Genomic DNA, 15,929 nt, shown 5'->3' with positions numbered 1-15,929 from the left:
CATGTTCGTGCCATCTTATTGCCATTTTCCTTGTTGTTTGTCCTACATAATCCTTTGAACATGAACAACTTATATTATATATTTCTGTCGTTTCCACATCTGGTACAGATTTCCTCATTTTGTATTCATTAAATGTACATTCCAAACTGCTTGGTGATATGAAAACAATTTTGAAATTAAATCTTCTAGAATTTTTTGCAATTTTATGTGAGAATCCCTTGTGGAATGGAATACAAACAAATTTATTATCAACAGATTTCTCATCCTTGTCCTCCATTTCTTTTTTCTTTTAGTTTTCTTGTAACTCATTTTTTGAATTGGTTTATTCTGTTAGTGCTAAAGCCATTTTTTTTTTTGCTATACTGAAAAGCTTTTCTTCTTCATTTTTGATATCCTTATTAAAAAATCATTTTGTTCAAAAAATTTTATCTGAAATTATATATAAAAGAGACTGCTTATTTCACAGTTAAGTAGTTATATTACAATATAACATTGACAACATCCATTGTATAACTGATTCTTTTTTGTTAAAAAATTTTAACCATTGTTATAACTGTATCTTTAATCAAACTAAAGTTAAATGTCTGATGAAGGGAGCGCGTGTTCTCCTGAAACGTCACAACAGAAAAACTGTTTTTTGCTTGTAATAACTGTAGACTACAAGAGAAATAATTCTACAATGCAAGCAATGCGTACATACAAGAAAAATATCTTTTTTTTTTACTGGAAGCAGGCAATGGATTACAATACAATGCAAGCAATGTGCACATACAAGAAAAATCATTTTTATTTTACTAGAAGCAGGCAATGGATAATATATAAATTCAAAATTTAAGTTTCACGTGCAACAAGGTGTGTAAGAAAGTTTTGGAGTTATGTGCAGTGATGAAGAAATTTAAATTTCTTCATTTAATTTTTGACTAGAGAGAATTTTGCTTCAAATCAGTAATATTTGTGTGATAAATTCACATTTCTTATTATTCATTATTAACATTAAAACTGTGGTTTTCTCTAACAAAATTTCAGGCACATAAATCTACTATCTGGATGTGCCGGCATCTCCCTCAGAACAGAGAAATTTTCATGACTTGTGGTGGAGCAGGAAGTTTGTGCTTGTGGAAATAGTAAGTATATATGGTTTATATCAAGCTCCATTTTTTTATTTTGCTTACACATCTGGTGGTATTACCAACACGTAGATAATAATAAGAGACGAGAGTCTGCATGGCCGAGTGAACGTGTGTAAGTTGCGCTCCCAGAATTTCGTTATACAAAGGCAGGTGTAAAGAGGATAAGCGGTGTTGTTTCATAGAAACTGTTTCGTAAGTGATAGTGTGAACGATTTCTGTATAGAGATACTTTCCCACCCCAGTCACTCTATAGAAATATTGAATAGTTTCTCTCGCTTGTGAACGCGAACAAAGCAGCCAGCAGCCATGGCGCCTAGAAAACGCGGAGCATCAGCAGCAGCTGGAGGTCAGTCACCCCTGCAGGACACAGCGGCCTTCGTCAGGGAGATCTGCGAGCAAGTGAAATCAGCGGTGCAAACCCCAGAAGTGCTAAAACTGATCACAGATTCCATAATTGAATCGATCACAAAAGCTGTGGTGGATCGTTTGACAGAAACGATGAAGTTCAATTCGGAAGAAGTCAACTCCCTTCGCGCGGAACTGGCGGACAGAGACGAAAATATTCGAAATTTGCAGGAAAAAACAGAGGATCTGGAACAATACCAAAGAAGAAATAGCATACGTATCTTCGGAATTCCAGAGACCGAAGGGGAAAGTACCGACAACATCGCCCTGTCTCTTTTTTAGGAGCATTTAGGGGTTCACGTAAGCAACGGTGATTTGTGCCGCACCCACAGGGTAGGTCCGAAGTCTCCCGGGTCGCACAGAGGCATCATCGTGAAATTTACTAATTACAGGGCAAGGTCGCTGGTTTTCAGGAACAAAAGGAAACTAAAAAACTCTGGAATCTCCATAAGAGAAGATCTCTGCAGTGCACGGCTGCAGCTTCTCAGGAAGTCCATCGAGAAGTTCGGTCTCAAACAGGTGTACACGGAAGATGGGAAAATAGTGGTCAGGAAAGGTAACACGAAACACTATGTCACATCGTGTAGACAACTGTCAAACCTGTAAAACAATCTAGCCGTAATACGTGAAAAAAACAAGAAAAAACTCTGGGATAGCAGCAAGTGCCTCCTATGTCGCTCGTAGGAAGTGTATTCTACAAGAGCCATGAAAACTAATAATCTAAATATGTTTAATTCTATTTTGCCATTAAAATATTATGTGTTTGTGTCTTCGTCTCAAGCAATAGTGTGTGTAAATGTGTGTGTGATTGTGTGTCGTTGTTTGTGTACTCGTTTCCACCCGATGAAGAGAAGAAATAACCTGGATATGTGTCTTAGAAATTTTCGTGTAAGTCAGGTAAGTGCTTGCCTTGATATATTGTTCGCTTTTTCGATCAAAGAATGTCCCCACAGCTACGTATTCCGATCGGCCGCAGAGAGAGGGGAGGGAAGGAGAAACAGAAGCGCCTTTTTCTTTCAAGAATGGGTGAAAACGTCATGAGAGGGAGCGACCCCTACCCGCCTGACCATCAAACAGTCTCAACCCCCGTTACTCGGTCAAAGACCCACGACACCCTGGTTCGGAAGCAGAGGTTGCCAAATTTATCCGACCTCAGCATAGCACACGCAAACGTTCGTTCTTTAATCCCGAAAATAGACGAACTGAGGTTCGTGGTACGCCAACGTGCTTACGATATCGTAATAATAACGGAAACGTGGCTCTGTAGCGCAGACGGGACGAACGAAATCAACATCCCCGGTTACTCGGTTTTCCGTAACGACAGAAACAAGAAAGAAGGCGGGGGCATTGCCATATTTATCCGCTCGGCGCTGGCAGTAAAATTCGTAGACTTCCGACCATCCGAAGACAATGATATTGAATATATTAGCATGATAGTTAGTGTAAGTGACTTAAAACTTGGCATTTGCGCATTTTACCGTCCACCAAATGTACCCTATACAAATCTCGCCATCATAGAAGAAATTATTTCAGATAACTATGCCAGTGTAGACACTTTCCTTATGCTAGGCGATTTTAATTGCGACATGCTCAGCACACAAAAAGCGGAGACCCTGTTTCTTAAAGATATTATAAAATTGTATAGTTTAACACAATTGATTGATAAACCCACTAGAATAACAGAATCTTCCGAAACATTGTTAGATTTAATAATTGTTGACAACCCCAACATTGTATCTTCTTTCGAAATCGCGAGTCCAATCGGAACTTCAGACCACTGCTTGACGAGCGTGTCACTGCATTGAGCAAAACCCAGGGATAAAGCCAAGTATGTTACGAACCGAGATTTTAAGAAATTTGAATATGAAAATTTTTGTCTAGATGCTGTAAACATCAATTGGAATGAAACGTTTAAACTTGGAAACATCGATTCTAAAATAGAATTTCTTGAGAAAAATCTCGTCGACCTGTTTAACGTTCACGCCCCATTACGAACGGTTAGGGTGACGAAAGAGCCAGCGCCGTGGCTAACAGATAATCTTAAGCTGCTTATGAAATTGAGGGATGGTGCGCTGCGTAAATACAAGCGAAGCAAATTAATTTTACATTGGGACGAATATAAAAGATTAAGAAATTTTACCACCTCTGTTACGAGGCAAGAGAAGAAAGCTTATTTTTCTTTTATTGTAAATAACAATAAGAGAAATTCAAAAAATATGTGGAATAGCCTGAAAACAATTGGTATCGGTGGCAAACGGAACGCGGGAGAACTTCCGCCTCACCTGAGCAGTCCCTCTGAAATTAATAAACATTTTGCAAATGTCTACGACAGTGTTCCTCGAGACAACGCCATTATTGCAAAGGAGTGCAAGTATTTCTTAGAGAACTGCTTTCAAAACGATGCAAAAGAATTATCCTTTCGCCAGGTTCAAGATTCTGAGGTTGAAAAGGCAGTGTACAGTATTCGATCAAGTGCTGCAGGAGTGGACAACATTACGTGCAAAATGCTTAAACTGGCCCTTCCCTTCATACTTACGGCACTCATGCATACCATAAATTTTTCTCTGAAAACCAGCCAATTTCCAAATGCATGGAAAGAAGCTCGAATTATTCCGCTCCCCAAAAAGCAGACGTTAACCTCTCTAAGCGATTTAAGACCAGTCAGCATTCTATCAATATTTTCAAAAGTCACAGAAAAGATAGTATCTATACAATTAAAAGAGTACATTGCAAAATATAAAATCTTACCTGATTCTCAATCAGGTTTCCGTACTTCTCATAGTACAACCACGGCATTATTATCTGTCACGGACAATATTTTACGTTCGATTAACGATAAAAAACTAACTATACTAGTATTATTAGACCTTTCTAAAGCTTTCGATCTTGTCAATCATAACCTTCTCCTAGCAAAAATTAAATACTACAGTTTTTCGAAGCCTGTAATAAACTGGTTCCAATCATATCTACACGAAAGAAGACAAAGGGTTTTTTACCCTGCCGACACCGGATCATCACCGATAACATTAAATGGAGGAGTCCCGCAAGGTTCCATTCTGGCCTCCCTTTTATACACCTTATACGTCGCTGATATATCAAAGACCATCAGCCATTGTAATATACATTGTTACGCAGATGATACGCAGTTGATGATATCGTCATCACCATCGGATTTGTTAAACAAGATAGATAATCTAAACAATGATCTACATACCCTTAACAAGTGGCTCACTGCAAATGGGCTCGCAATTAACCAGAATAAATGCGTATACACAATTTTAGGCTCTAAGTATTATCTTGAAAAAGTAAATTATGATACAATTAACATCAAAATTAAAAACCAAAACATAATTTATGCACCAACCGTTAAAAATCTAGGCCTTACTTTCGATCCCAAACTTTCCTGGGCAGGGCATATTTCAGCGCAATGCACAAAAGCGCTAAAAATAATGAGATCACTCTACAGGAGGAGAGACTTTTTCACTAAAGAAAAGAAATTATATCTCATCGAAACTCTAATATATCCTATTTTCGATTACTGTGATGTGGTGTACGGCACGAATTTACAACGTAAAATATCGAACAGAATACAAAAAATACAGAATTCTTGCATTCGTTACGTTCTCTCCATCAGGAGAAATCAGCACATCCTACCCTTGCTCAATACATACAAAATCCTTAACATGTCTAGGCGACGCCTCCTGCATCAGTGTTCTACAATATATAACGTATTAAAATTGCAAACACCTAGCTATCTCCACGAGAAATTGATATTTAGAAATTCCATACATCCATACAATACTAGAGGTCGGCGAAAAATAGACATTCCCCGCCACTCTGCTGTCAGTTTCGAAGACTCCTTCTCCCTCTGGTCTGCAAAGGTTTGGAATGCCCTTTCTTTTGCTACAACACCCAAAAACTTCAAAGAACAAGTCGTATTATTTTTATTGCAAAGACAACAATTGAGCATTAGCTCGTACGGCTAAGCAACAGGAATCAAGTAAAGTAAAACCATGTATTTCGCAAACACTTATCTGACACAACAAATATTTATTTCATCCTGTGTGCATGCTATTTTAGTATCGATTTGGAAATTGCGTATGTACACGTGTGTGTGTGTGTGTGTGTGTGTGTGTGTTAATGTATCTGTCATTGTATTCTCTTATAATTTTATTATTTTTCATTTATGTCAAATTCATTCATGTTATGTTATCTGATTTCAGTATTATTCAGTATTATAAATGTATGTATTGTAACTTTTATTCACCAGAGTTAGGTGGTAGAGCAGCCCAGGGCTGAATCTCGCTCTGTAGTAAATAAAAAGACTTTTCAATTCAATTCAATTCAATTCAATTCAATTCAATTAAGAATTAAAACTATAATTTTAAAGTATATAATTAATGATAATCATTGAATATGTGAAGTGCATTGAGAAAGTAAAAGGAAATTGCACGTAGACCAAAAGGACATTTTGTTATGTGTATGTGGCTACATTAATTTTGAATTTGACCCTTATGGTTTCTCCCTGTGCTCATTCGGCAGTGCATTGTTTGAGTAATATGAATTCCATCCTAAAACATCTAAATGTGCTGCATTTACCATTGTCACAAAACTAGTGATGCCTCCATAAGTAACTACTATATTAAATATTATAAAGTTTTCATTAAAACCATACAGTTCAAGTGTTGATATGATATTGCTTGGATTTTAATTTATTATTCTATTAAAATGTAGTCTAGAGAAAAATAATCAGAATTTTAAGCTGTGGCAAGATAGAGAAAATTTTACTTTTTTCTACAATCATGAATGGGTGGACTGATTGTGTTCAATTGCAATAAATTACCAATACGTTATAAGAAATTCCTTAAGCCAATAAGGTTTAAGGTATTAAAATGTCAGCTTGAAAGCTTTTAATCTACTACCCATCTTATATTAAAGGTAACCAAGAAAGTTCTGTCGGATTTTCACCAGACATTTTCAAATTCCAAAAGTGAAGTGAAATGTACCCAGGGTTGCTACGGTTTTTTGATTGATATTTCCCAGTTTTCCAGTTCAAAAATGAATTTTTTTCAGACATGTTTTGTCATCATGATTTTTGCTTTTGAACCTTGGGTTTTTCAATTAAATATATAATCCGTTAATTATTATGAATATTCACTTTCACAACTTTCTTGTTAGCAAATTTCATTCTACACACACAAGAACACGTGAAATTTCGAAGACTAAAATGTAAAATTACAATTGGCATCAAATGTATTGGGTGCTACAATCACTTGCATCTAGCCTTTAGGCTAAGGTAACAGAGGTACATTATTTCACCTTCATTATTTCACTATAACAGATCTCCACAATATAAAAACAACAGAAAAAATTCATAAACCATACATAATTTTTCATTTTCTGGCAGATTTATAATGTAGAAAATGCTGCTTTTTTGCTTATATAAGTACAGAGCATCTGCAGAAATTTTTGTTGCATATTGGAATTCTATAGGAAATTCCAACAAGACTAAGATCTATAAAATAATAGACGATAACCTCATCTTCACCAACCTTTCCGATAATTATGATCATATTGTCAATATACTTTAGTTATCAATCAGATATCTGGACTGAAAGTTTAACTTTGATATTCTTTCTAATATCTAGTATTATAAAACTGAAAATTTATTACAGAAATTCGAAGGAACCATAATTTTGCACAAGACTGAGAATCATAAGAACAAAAGAAACAAGTTTCTAAACTGAATCTTTTTTGGGAGTGGAATCACAAGAACCAAATTCAGAAGTGGAAGTGGACTGCTTGTTCATTTTGCAACTTTTCTCGTGCAGACTCCAAAATGCACGTAAATTCCAGACGATCTGCAAAATTCACTGACATTTCCCTGACAAGCCAATTTCCGTGACATTTCTGTTTTCCAGATGCATTGCAATCCTGTGTACCTGACAGGTCAAACATATTCCCATATAACCTGTCTCAAACAACTTATTGAATGGTGTCACAGGTAACCATAGCCACATGTGGCCTCCCATTATTCACCAAGTAGAAGATACCTTTGTGTTTCACGAGTGCTGATGCCACATTTTGCAGTTTCCCATGAATGTGTTCCAGCTGCCGAGAGTACATAGTTGCATTGATTGTCTGGCCAGGTGGCAGAGGTTCCCGATGAATGTTACCTTGAGCAGGCCATCAAACATAGAGTCTAACCTTCTTTTGTGCCATATATATGATTGTTTGTTTGTTTTGGAACAGGTTCATGTGATGCTTACAAAAAATGACGACACCATAGAGTATTGTAAAGACCTTACTTCTCATCTCATGTCAGCACTGTCCAGAAAGGGTTCCTTCTCCAGATGTGACAGGAAACACAGGCATCTATCTGTTCATGTTGCCTTCTGAGCTGCAGTTAAAGCATGTGGGTCCCATCAACCCATGTTATACTGTTTTTCAAGTTCATAGAGGTGGTGTCAAGTGGTCAACTAGATGTCTCATCATGCGTGGAGGCAATTTCATCCTCTATTCTCTTCCCCCCCCCCCCTCTCATGATTGATTTGCTTTATTTTACTTCGCTTTTTGTGCCACTTTTGCTAATTTGCGAAGATGCGGATGATGCTAACCACTCTGCCACGGGGGCTCCCCTAATCCACCCATGAAAAGGTATGAACAGCGTGGAAACATTTGTGATAAAATAGAAGTACCTGCCAAAATAGAAATTTATTTGTGGTCCTCTCATCTCCCACCATAATTTAGATAACAGGAAGAATAAACGGCATTAAATAAGTCAACAGACCATCAATTCTTTCTCTTGTAGTCTACAGTTATTACAAGCATAAAAACACAGTTGTTTTTTTCCCCCCGACGTTTCAGGAGAACACACCCTTCCTTCATCAGACATTTATTTTTAGTTTCATTAAAGATGCAGTTATATCAGAAATAATTCTACAATGCAAGTAATGCGTACATGCAAGAAAAATTTAGCATAAATTCGCTGGTTATTTTATTTATCACTGCTTGTTTGTACCATTATGTTAATCAGAGCAGAGAGGAGCAAGAATAGTATGGAGTGGGTTACATGTGAACAAGTGCCATCACATCATTGATTGGAGAAATTACCAGAAAGCTTATTTCTTTGTTGGAAATGCATATATAATGAACATAATAAAAAAATGTAGTATCAAAAAACATATTATAATAATTACAAAAAACAGATCTATGAGGAAAAGAGATTGTAAAAATCGGTTGTTTCAAAATATATGTCCATCTCTCTGTGTGTATTTAGAACTAGGACATACAAATTATATGTTTATATATATTATAAAATAATAATAAAATGACAGAACTTTTCACTAAATTACAGGTTATGTATACATATATATCAGATCAGATAATTTTAGTGATGTGCCTATATTTGTTGTAACCCATAAAGTAGTGACAAGTCTGCCCAACCCTACTATATTTAAATAGGGAAAAACAGTATTTCCACTCTCGACTGCAAGGTGTTTTTTTTTTTTTTTTTTCCAGCAATTATCCAGAGAGACGTGTAACAAAGGACAGCAGTGGTTTGGAAGCTGGAGTTCCTGGCAGTGTTGATTTGTTGCAGAACTGTACAATGTCTTCACAACCTATATCGAGTTTTGACTGGAGCTCAGATAAACAAGGACTGGCTGTGTGCACTGCCTTTGATCAGGCAATCCGTGTTCTCATTGTAACGAAGTTAAATTTGTATTGAAATAAGATTAAGTACATGTTTATACTTAGTTTCGTCATCTGCATGTACCCAACTAATAATATTATAACGTTAGCCAAGAACTTTATATTTATTTGTCAATGAATGGCAGAGGTATGATGTTTATGTATCACAGAATGCTTGTGTGTGTGCAGGGCAGGTGATGTGAATTTTGCATAACAGATATCTTGAAACTTCAGCTTAGATAGTCCAGTATATGCAGTACGTCTTTCACAAATGTTGTAAATAATTGTAAAGGAAACAGGTTTTGTGCTGCACCATAAGAGAGTTGTGTCAATGTGTCAGTGAAAAGATAAACATGTTAGTAATGAATGTGATGTCATTAAGCTGCATATCTCATGTGTAACTGTACAAAAAAATGTTAAAACAATAAAGAATTTGTATTTTGGAAACATATTGAGTTCAAGTTTGTAATACCAATCAAGAACTCTTAATTTCTCAATAGATTCGTCTTGTGTAATAAAATTCATTCCACTGCCACTGTAAACATAATTGGAAATGGTAACTTTGTGATTGAAAGAAATGTACGAAGTTCTCTGTGGAATTAGATATGTTTAGATCCAATGCTATTTAGGCTGATTGAGAACATGAAACAAATACTGATTGCTATGAGTGTATGGTGTTTTTTTTTGTGTTTTTTTTTGTCGTCGTCGTCGGGATAGAATTGTTACAGGAAATTTTTACAATTGTAATGTTGGCACCACCGTGATTCTTTGTGTGGGACCCAAAAGACAATAAATTTGTGCTGACTCCCACTCTATTGGTTAAACTGAGAATGGCTGACAAGAAGAGGGTAGACCGTGGCAGGGAAACTTGTCCCGGTTGGCATATTTGCTTTGGCGTGGAACAAATCCACAGTTAAAATAGAATTAAAGAACTGGAGATACTTTTATTTTTACTTCCTCAAAACCCAGAGAAGTGATTTACCGATTATTTCAGATTTTACCACTATGTCAATGTGCCAACAAGTTTCAAGTTATTATTGTTTGAAATAGTAGTGCATGGGGCTTCCATACAAGTATTATATTTGTAGTTTACATAAAAAAATCCACTAATAGTATGAATAACAGTCACAAGTACTGAAATCAGTATCTCTCCTTTGAAATTAATCAAGACATATTGAGAACTAATATGTGTTTTGAAAGATGTAAAAGAAGAGTGCTCATCCAGGATAGTATTTAAAGAGGTGTGATGGGAAATCTCCCCTCTGGTTGCTAATTTTTGGCTCAGAAAGTGGGGAAACTAAGTATAATTTACATAAATGTCTTGATGCATCAGGAATAGTGAACTGAAATCCCCTTCTTCCAAAGGATTTTTTTCCAAAAACACACACTCTCAACAGATTATCGACAAAAAGTGATGTGGTGTAAAAATTCAATTTCAAGGGCATGATTGTAGTTGTGTGTTCTCTACATTAATTTCCCTATACGAGGGTCACTATTTATATTTTGAGCCTAACAATGAAAAACAGGAATTTGGCATTGAAAACTGCTTTATTGTTTTTCGAAGTATTTTCCTTTATGGTCAATACACTTTTGCATTCGTTCGAACCATTTGTCAAAGCAGTTTTTCCAATCTTCTTGAGACACCTCCATAATATGGTTTTTGAACGCATCAACGGCGTCTTCCGCCGACGAAAATCATCGTCCACGCAATTTATTCTTGACATTCGGGAACAAGAAGAAGTCATTGGGTGCCAAATCAGGACTGTACGGCGGATGACCCATCAATTCGATTTTTTGACTGTTCGTAAAGTCGGTTGTTAGACGAGATGTGTGACAGCTGGCATTGTCTTGATGAAGAATGATCCGACGGCGTTTGTTTGTTTTCCGTATTTGACCGAAGACCTCTGGCAAACAAATTGTTGTGTACCATTCAGAGTTGACCGTTCTACGTTCCTCTAAAGGCACAGTTGCCACATGACCAGTTTTCCCGAAAAAACAGGCGACCATTTGTTTCGATGTGCTTCGAGCGCGAACAACTTTTGTTGGATTGGGTTAATCTTGAAACACCCATACAGTCGACTGCTGTTTACGTTCCGGCTCATATGCATATATCCATGATTCGTCACCTGTTACAATCTTATATACGTCTTTTGAAGCACCACGATTGTATTTATTGAGCATTTGTTTGCACCAATTGACGCGAGCGTCTTTTTGAGTTTTTGTCAAATTGTGTGGGATCCAACGAGAACATACCTTTCTCACAGCTAAATGATCATGTAATATTTTATATATGCTGGTGGAACTAATGCCTATGGTTGCCTCAATCTCACAGTATGTCACATGACGATCTTGCAGTATTAGGTTTTGCACAGCATCAATGTTTTCTTGAACAACAACTGATTTTGGACGACCTTCGCGAATCTCATCGGTGAGCGAATGGCAGCCATGATTAAATTCGTTATACCAGCGTTTCACAGTGGCAAAGGATGGGGCTTCATCGCCAAATGTGGAAGTAAGTTGATCGATGCACTCTTGTCTTGATTATAATCCACGTCGAAAATCGTAAAAAATCATCGCACGAAAATGTTCACGAGTTAATTCCATTTTATTGTTGTCGTGCAATCTCCAAGGCAACATAAACAACACAAATGAAGCTATTGACAAAACATTTGAAGTACGTTATGGTCAATAATGCCAGACAATTTCGTGCAAACGTCAAATCGTGCCTAACTTCAATCAGTGTTGCCAAGGCTCAAAATATAAATAGTGACCCTCGTACCATATCATATGAAATGTTCATACACTTTCACAAAACCAATGTGTAAAACTGTGCTTGAAGTGAAAGTTCGTAGGTAGAGTATGTTGTTCAAGCCCCAGGGGTAGCCTAGGAGGTGCAATTTGCATAAAATAGGGAAGTACCATGTCCATGCACCCCCCCCCCTTTCCACTTAAAGCAACTGTAAAGGTTTTAAGTAACACACATATATATGGATATACTTGGTGTCTCCGTAAGACAATGACGAAATTCACAAATGTAGAGAGCATCAATGTGAATGATATTTCTTGATAATATTTCATTCATTGAGGTTTCATTTCAACTACAAGTCCCCAAGAAACAGCATTTTTATCCTGCATGCTTGCAGTCATGCATTACATTCATGGTTGCGACTAGCATTTTCTTTCCACCAGAAAGTGAGAAAATCTTTAGTATGTGACAGCATCAGAATATGAAACATTTCTGAATAAAACTTAATGAACCTCTAATGAAAAGGTATAAAATGTGCTAAACAACAATGCATGAAGTGAACTAAAGTGTTAATATGAGCTGGTTTCATTCTAATGTCTTCTCTGCTAGCATGACTGATAGATTGAGGTTTCATTTTAAGTCCACTTTATGCACAGTAAGCTAATCGGGACAGGACCTACAGCTTTAAGTGGAGACCAGACCACTATGTGCCTCCACCGGATATCGAACCCTTGATTACAAGGCGACGATGTTATCAATATGCCATCGGGGAGGCCTGCTAGCGTGATATTCTTCTATAAAGTACTAACGTTGGTAGTATGTTTTCTGACAGAAATAAATTGCAGTGACAACAATAAATCTCTAGTATATGGCTATATACATGGAAGATTAAGTATATTTTTCAAGGGCTGGTAGTGCCAAACTATCAAAAAGTTATGAAGAAAAGTTTATCTCGATGTCCTTTATGCTAGATTACAGTTCATTTTCAAACTTGACAATAAAAATACTTCACATGAATAATTTTCTTTCTTTGTCAAATGCATTTTCAAACTGATGGTCATTGTGGAAACACAAAGCAATGGAATCGTAAACATCACGGATCATTTTGTTCGGTGTTTGGGTGCATTCTCGTTCAATGGTTGACTTCCATAAGACAAGTCTTGCCAGTTTTATACACTAGTGGCATGAGGTCTGGTATTCTTCTGAAACTTCATCCAATCCATCTGTTTGGCACATTTTGCCACTCACAAGACTACACTCTCCAGTCAGGATCATCTGTATTCAGAGCATGTTGTCTTCTTTGGAATGTAACCCTTCCAATTGCAGTGCTTCAAAATGCAATGAGCCAGTGGCGTTCCTAAGCGGGATTGGTAGGAATCATACTCTCCTTTAGAAAACTTCAAATGCAAGGAAAAATGGCAAAATGAAAATGAAATATATACTTATATATAAGAGTTGAAAGAGTTATATATATATATATATATATATATTATATATATAACTCTTTCAACAACGCTTGGGTGCTGGTAGAAATCATAAAAAGAAGTAACTTTTCCCTATAAAGTTTACCTGGAAAGCGCTTAGTTTCTGCGCTATAAGCGCTTAAAATCTATCCTGTACGTATGCAACCCAACACAGCAAACGCTTGCTCTGGCATAACTACCAGGGGCACGTGGCAGGGTTGCCACTAGCATTCCTCGTTAAGAGAGACGACTTGAAAACAACAACTTGAAAGTCTTGCCTGAGCAAAATCAGAAACATTAATGGTACTTGCGATGTTGTAAGAAGCATTCACAGTAGGGGAGAGCGGGGTCAATTGTAACAATTTTGACAAATGATGCATTTCCTATGGAACTATTTATCTTTGCAGCGTGAAAATCGGCATGGAAACACTACAATATGTTGTTATTGATATTATGCAGTCACGATCCCACCATATATAATATGCTAATCATAATTAATGTTTTAAAAATGTGCGACAAATGTTACAATTGCCCCTTGCTCCGGGGCAAATGTAACACACTACAGGGGCAAATGTAACATACTAACATTTACCAGAAATACAATTTATTTTTTTGCTGGAAATAACATGTACCCTCACACAATGATTAACAATTAGCTAACTGTGCTTTTGTTAATAAGTAGGCTAATCGAACCATACCAGGTCCCAAACACTGTTTCTAACAAAGATATATCTGATCATTCTGACTGACAGTTATGACAAATGTAAAAGCTGTCTCCTTTGGTACATTTCTCATGTGACCAGTTGTCACAAGTTAAGCACTGCACCCATTGCTCACCAGATGCACTATTGGACCACTTCTCAAGGCAAACTAAACAAAAAACATTCGTCGCCTTCAGAGCTGCTTTCCTGACACCTTCTTGCGCTTCTGCTTGCAGTTCTCTTCTTTGATTGACGACTATCACTTCTGTCGAACAACCTCTTTTTCCCTTTGCTGTTTTCTGGTCTCGATCTTTGCTGTGCCATAAGTTGTTCTTTTTCAGGTGTATCTGTCTATATAGCACTTTTCTTTCTTTACCTTCGAGGTGCTGATTCCTTAGATTCTGCATGAGGCAGAGGTCGAATGTCAGCCGGAGAAGCAGCTGTTGAGGTGGACGGAAGAGGTTCATTGCAAGGGTTGCATTGCTCTTTGTTCTGGGTACAACAAGTTTCTTCCAAGTTACTTGATTGTTCTGTTTCATTAACTTCATTGTCATCATTAGTAGGTGCCTCGTTGGGGGTTTCTGTTCGTGCCGCAAAATCAGGCCTATCAGTGACGCTGGAAGGGGCAAATTCGTGCTCTTGAAATATGCATCGGTTGAAGGGGAATATTCCTGTACATTTGAAGCCTGCTTGAACATTGGATGGTGTAATCGCTAATGGCAGACAACAATTCCTGGCAAGTTGTATATTGTCATGCGAGTACCGGGATGGGTTTTTCTCCAGCCGTCAGCAAAGGTGTTGAAAAACTTTTTGAACGGACCATAAACACTTCTGTCCAGTGGTTGGAGCTTGTGCGACGTGTGAGGAGGGAAAGAAAGGAGAACAATTCCATTCTGTCGGCAAAAGTCTATGACTGGAAGTTGAACATGCGAGTCATGGTTGTCCAGAATAACCAAAACCTTTCTCTCAACACTCGGCTTGGCATACTTCCTAAAATGTTCGAGAAATTGTAAAAACTCTGGTGCCTGCATCCACCCCGAACCATTTGCTGCTCCTGTGCTTCCTATTGGACCATTCTGGAGAAAATGATCCCGAAAGTTCTTCCGTGGAAAAATGAACATGGGTGGAATGCTGTTGCCTATGGCACTAACGGCTAAGCACATCGTTACCAAGGTGCCCCTCTCATGAGAATTAATTCCTCCAACTTGCTTGCTTCCCTTTGGTGCGACTATCTTGTCTAGCTTGGGGGCTGTTGATATGCCTGTTTCATCGACATTGTAGATGTCTTGAGGTTCGAATTGATATTGCTCCAAAACCTTCGATAGGTTTTCAAAAAAAAAATTTAACATTCTCTTTATTAAAGTTCATGGCACGCGCTAAGGATGTTGACTCTGGGGTCCTTATTGCTAAAGTAGGATTTCTCTTTATAAATGCGGTAAACCAGTCTGCACCAGCCATTTGACGATCTGCCCAGGACTCTGGAAACTTACACTGATTTTGGTTTGCATATTGGTAGGCTAGCTGTCTGACTTCTTTTGGGGTGAGTCCATAAAATATATTTGCACATCTCTTTATATACTCAGTTAACTGGGTCTCCATGTAGGCAGAGAACACTTTATTGTGTGGTTTATAACCCATTACAGGATTCCCTTTTTCTTGTCTCTTCTTAACAAAACGGGTCAATGTCACATGACAAATATTGTGCGCTTTTGCTGCGTGTCGGATTGAAACATTGAATTCCAAAACTAACTTTGCAGCTTATTCCATCTTATCTTGTGAAGGGCCTCGTTCG

General features: G+C 37.4%; 2 protein-coding genes across 2 annotated transcripts in view; one reads left to right on the top strand and one right to left on the bottom strand.

The window, feature by feature from the left end:
* Positions 1 to 9,661, top strand: part of Wdr92 (dynein axonemal assembly factor 10) — a 30,023-nt gene extending 20,362 nt beyond the window's left edge. The window contains exons 7-8 of the mRNA XM_083137332.1: positions 1,027 to 1,124; positions 9,057 to 9,661. Coding sequence (XP_082993458.1) covers positions 1,027 to 1,124; positions 9,057 to 9,264 — 306 coding nt within the window. The 3' untranslated portion in view covers positions 9,265 to 9,661. The remainder of the gene's footprint in view (positions 1 to 1,026; positions 1,125 to 9,056) is intronic.
* Positions 9,662 to 14,850: 5,189 nt separating this feature from the next.
* Positions 14,851 to 15,300, bottom strand: LOC146000555 (uncharacterized). The gene has a single exon (XM_083138301.1). It carries the CDS (start codon positions 15,298 to 15,300, stop codon positions 14,851 to 14,853), a length of 450 nt encoding a protein of 149 aa, XP_082994427.1.
* Positions 15,301 to 15,929: the final 629 nt, after the last annotated feature.

This window comes from Lepisma saccharinum, chromosome 16 (assembly GCF_977018435.1).
Source record: "Lepisma saccharinum chromosome 16, izLepSacc3.1, whole genome shotgun sequence".
Lineage (NCBI taxonomy): Eukaryota > Metazoa > Arthropoda > Insecta > Zygentoma > Lepismatidae > Lepisma > Lepisma saccharinum.
The sequence above is the reverse complement of the archived record's forward strand: the minus strand, read 5'-3'. Positions and strand labels throughout refer to the sequence as shown.

Excerpts from the sequence above, each read along its gene's own strand:
- LOC146000555 (XM_083138301.1), bottom strand. The coding sequence starts at position 15,300 with ATGTGCTTAGCCGTTAGTGCCATAGGCAACAGCATTCCACCCATGTTC.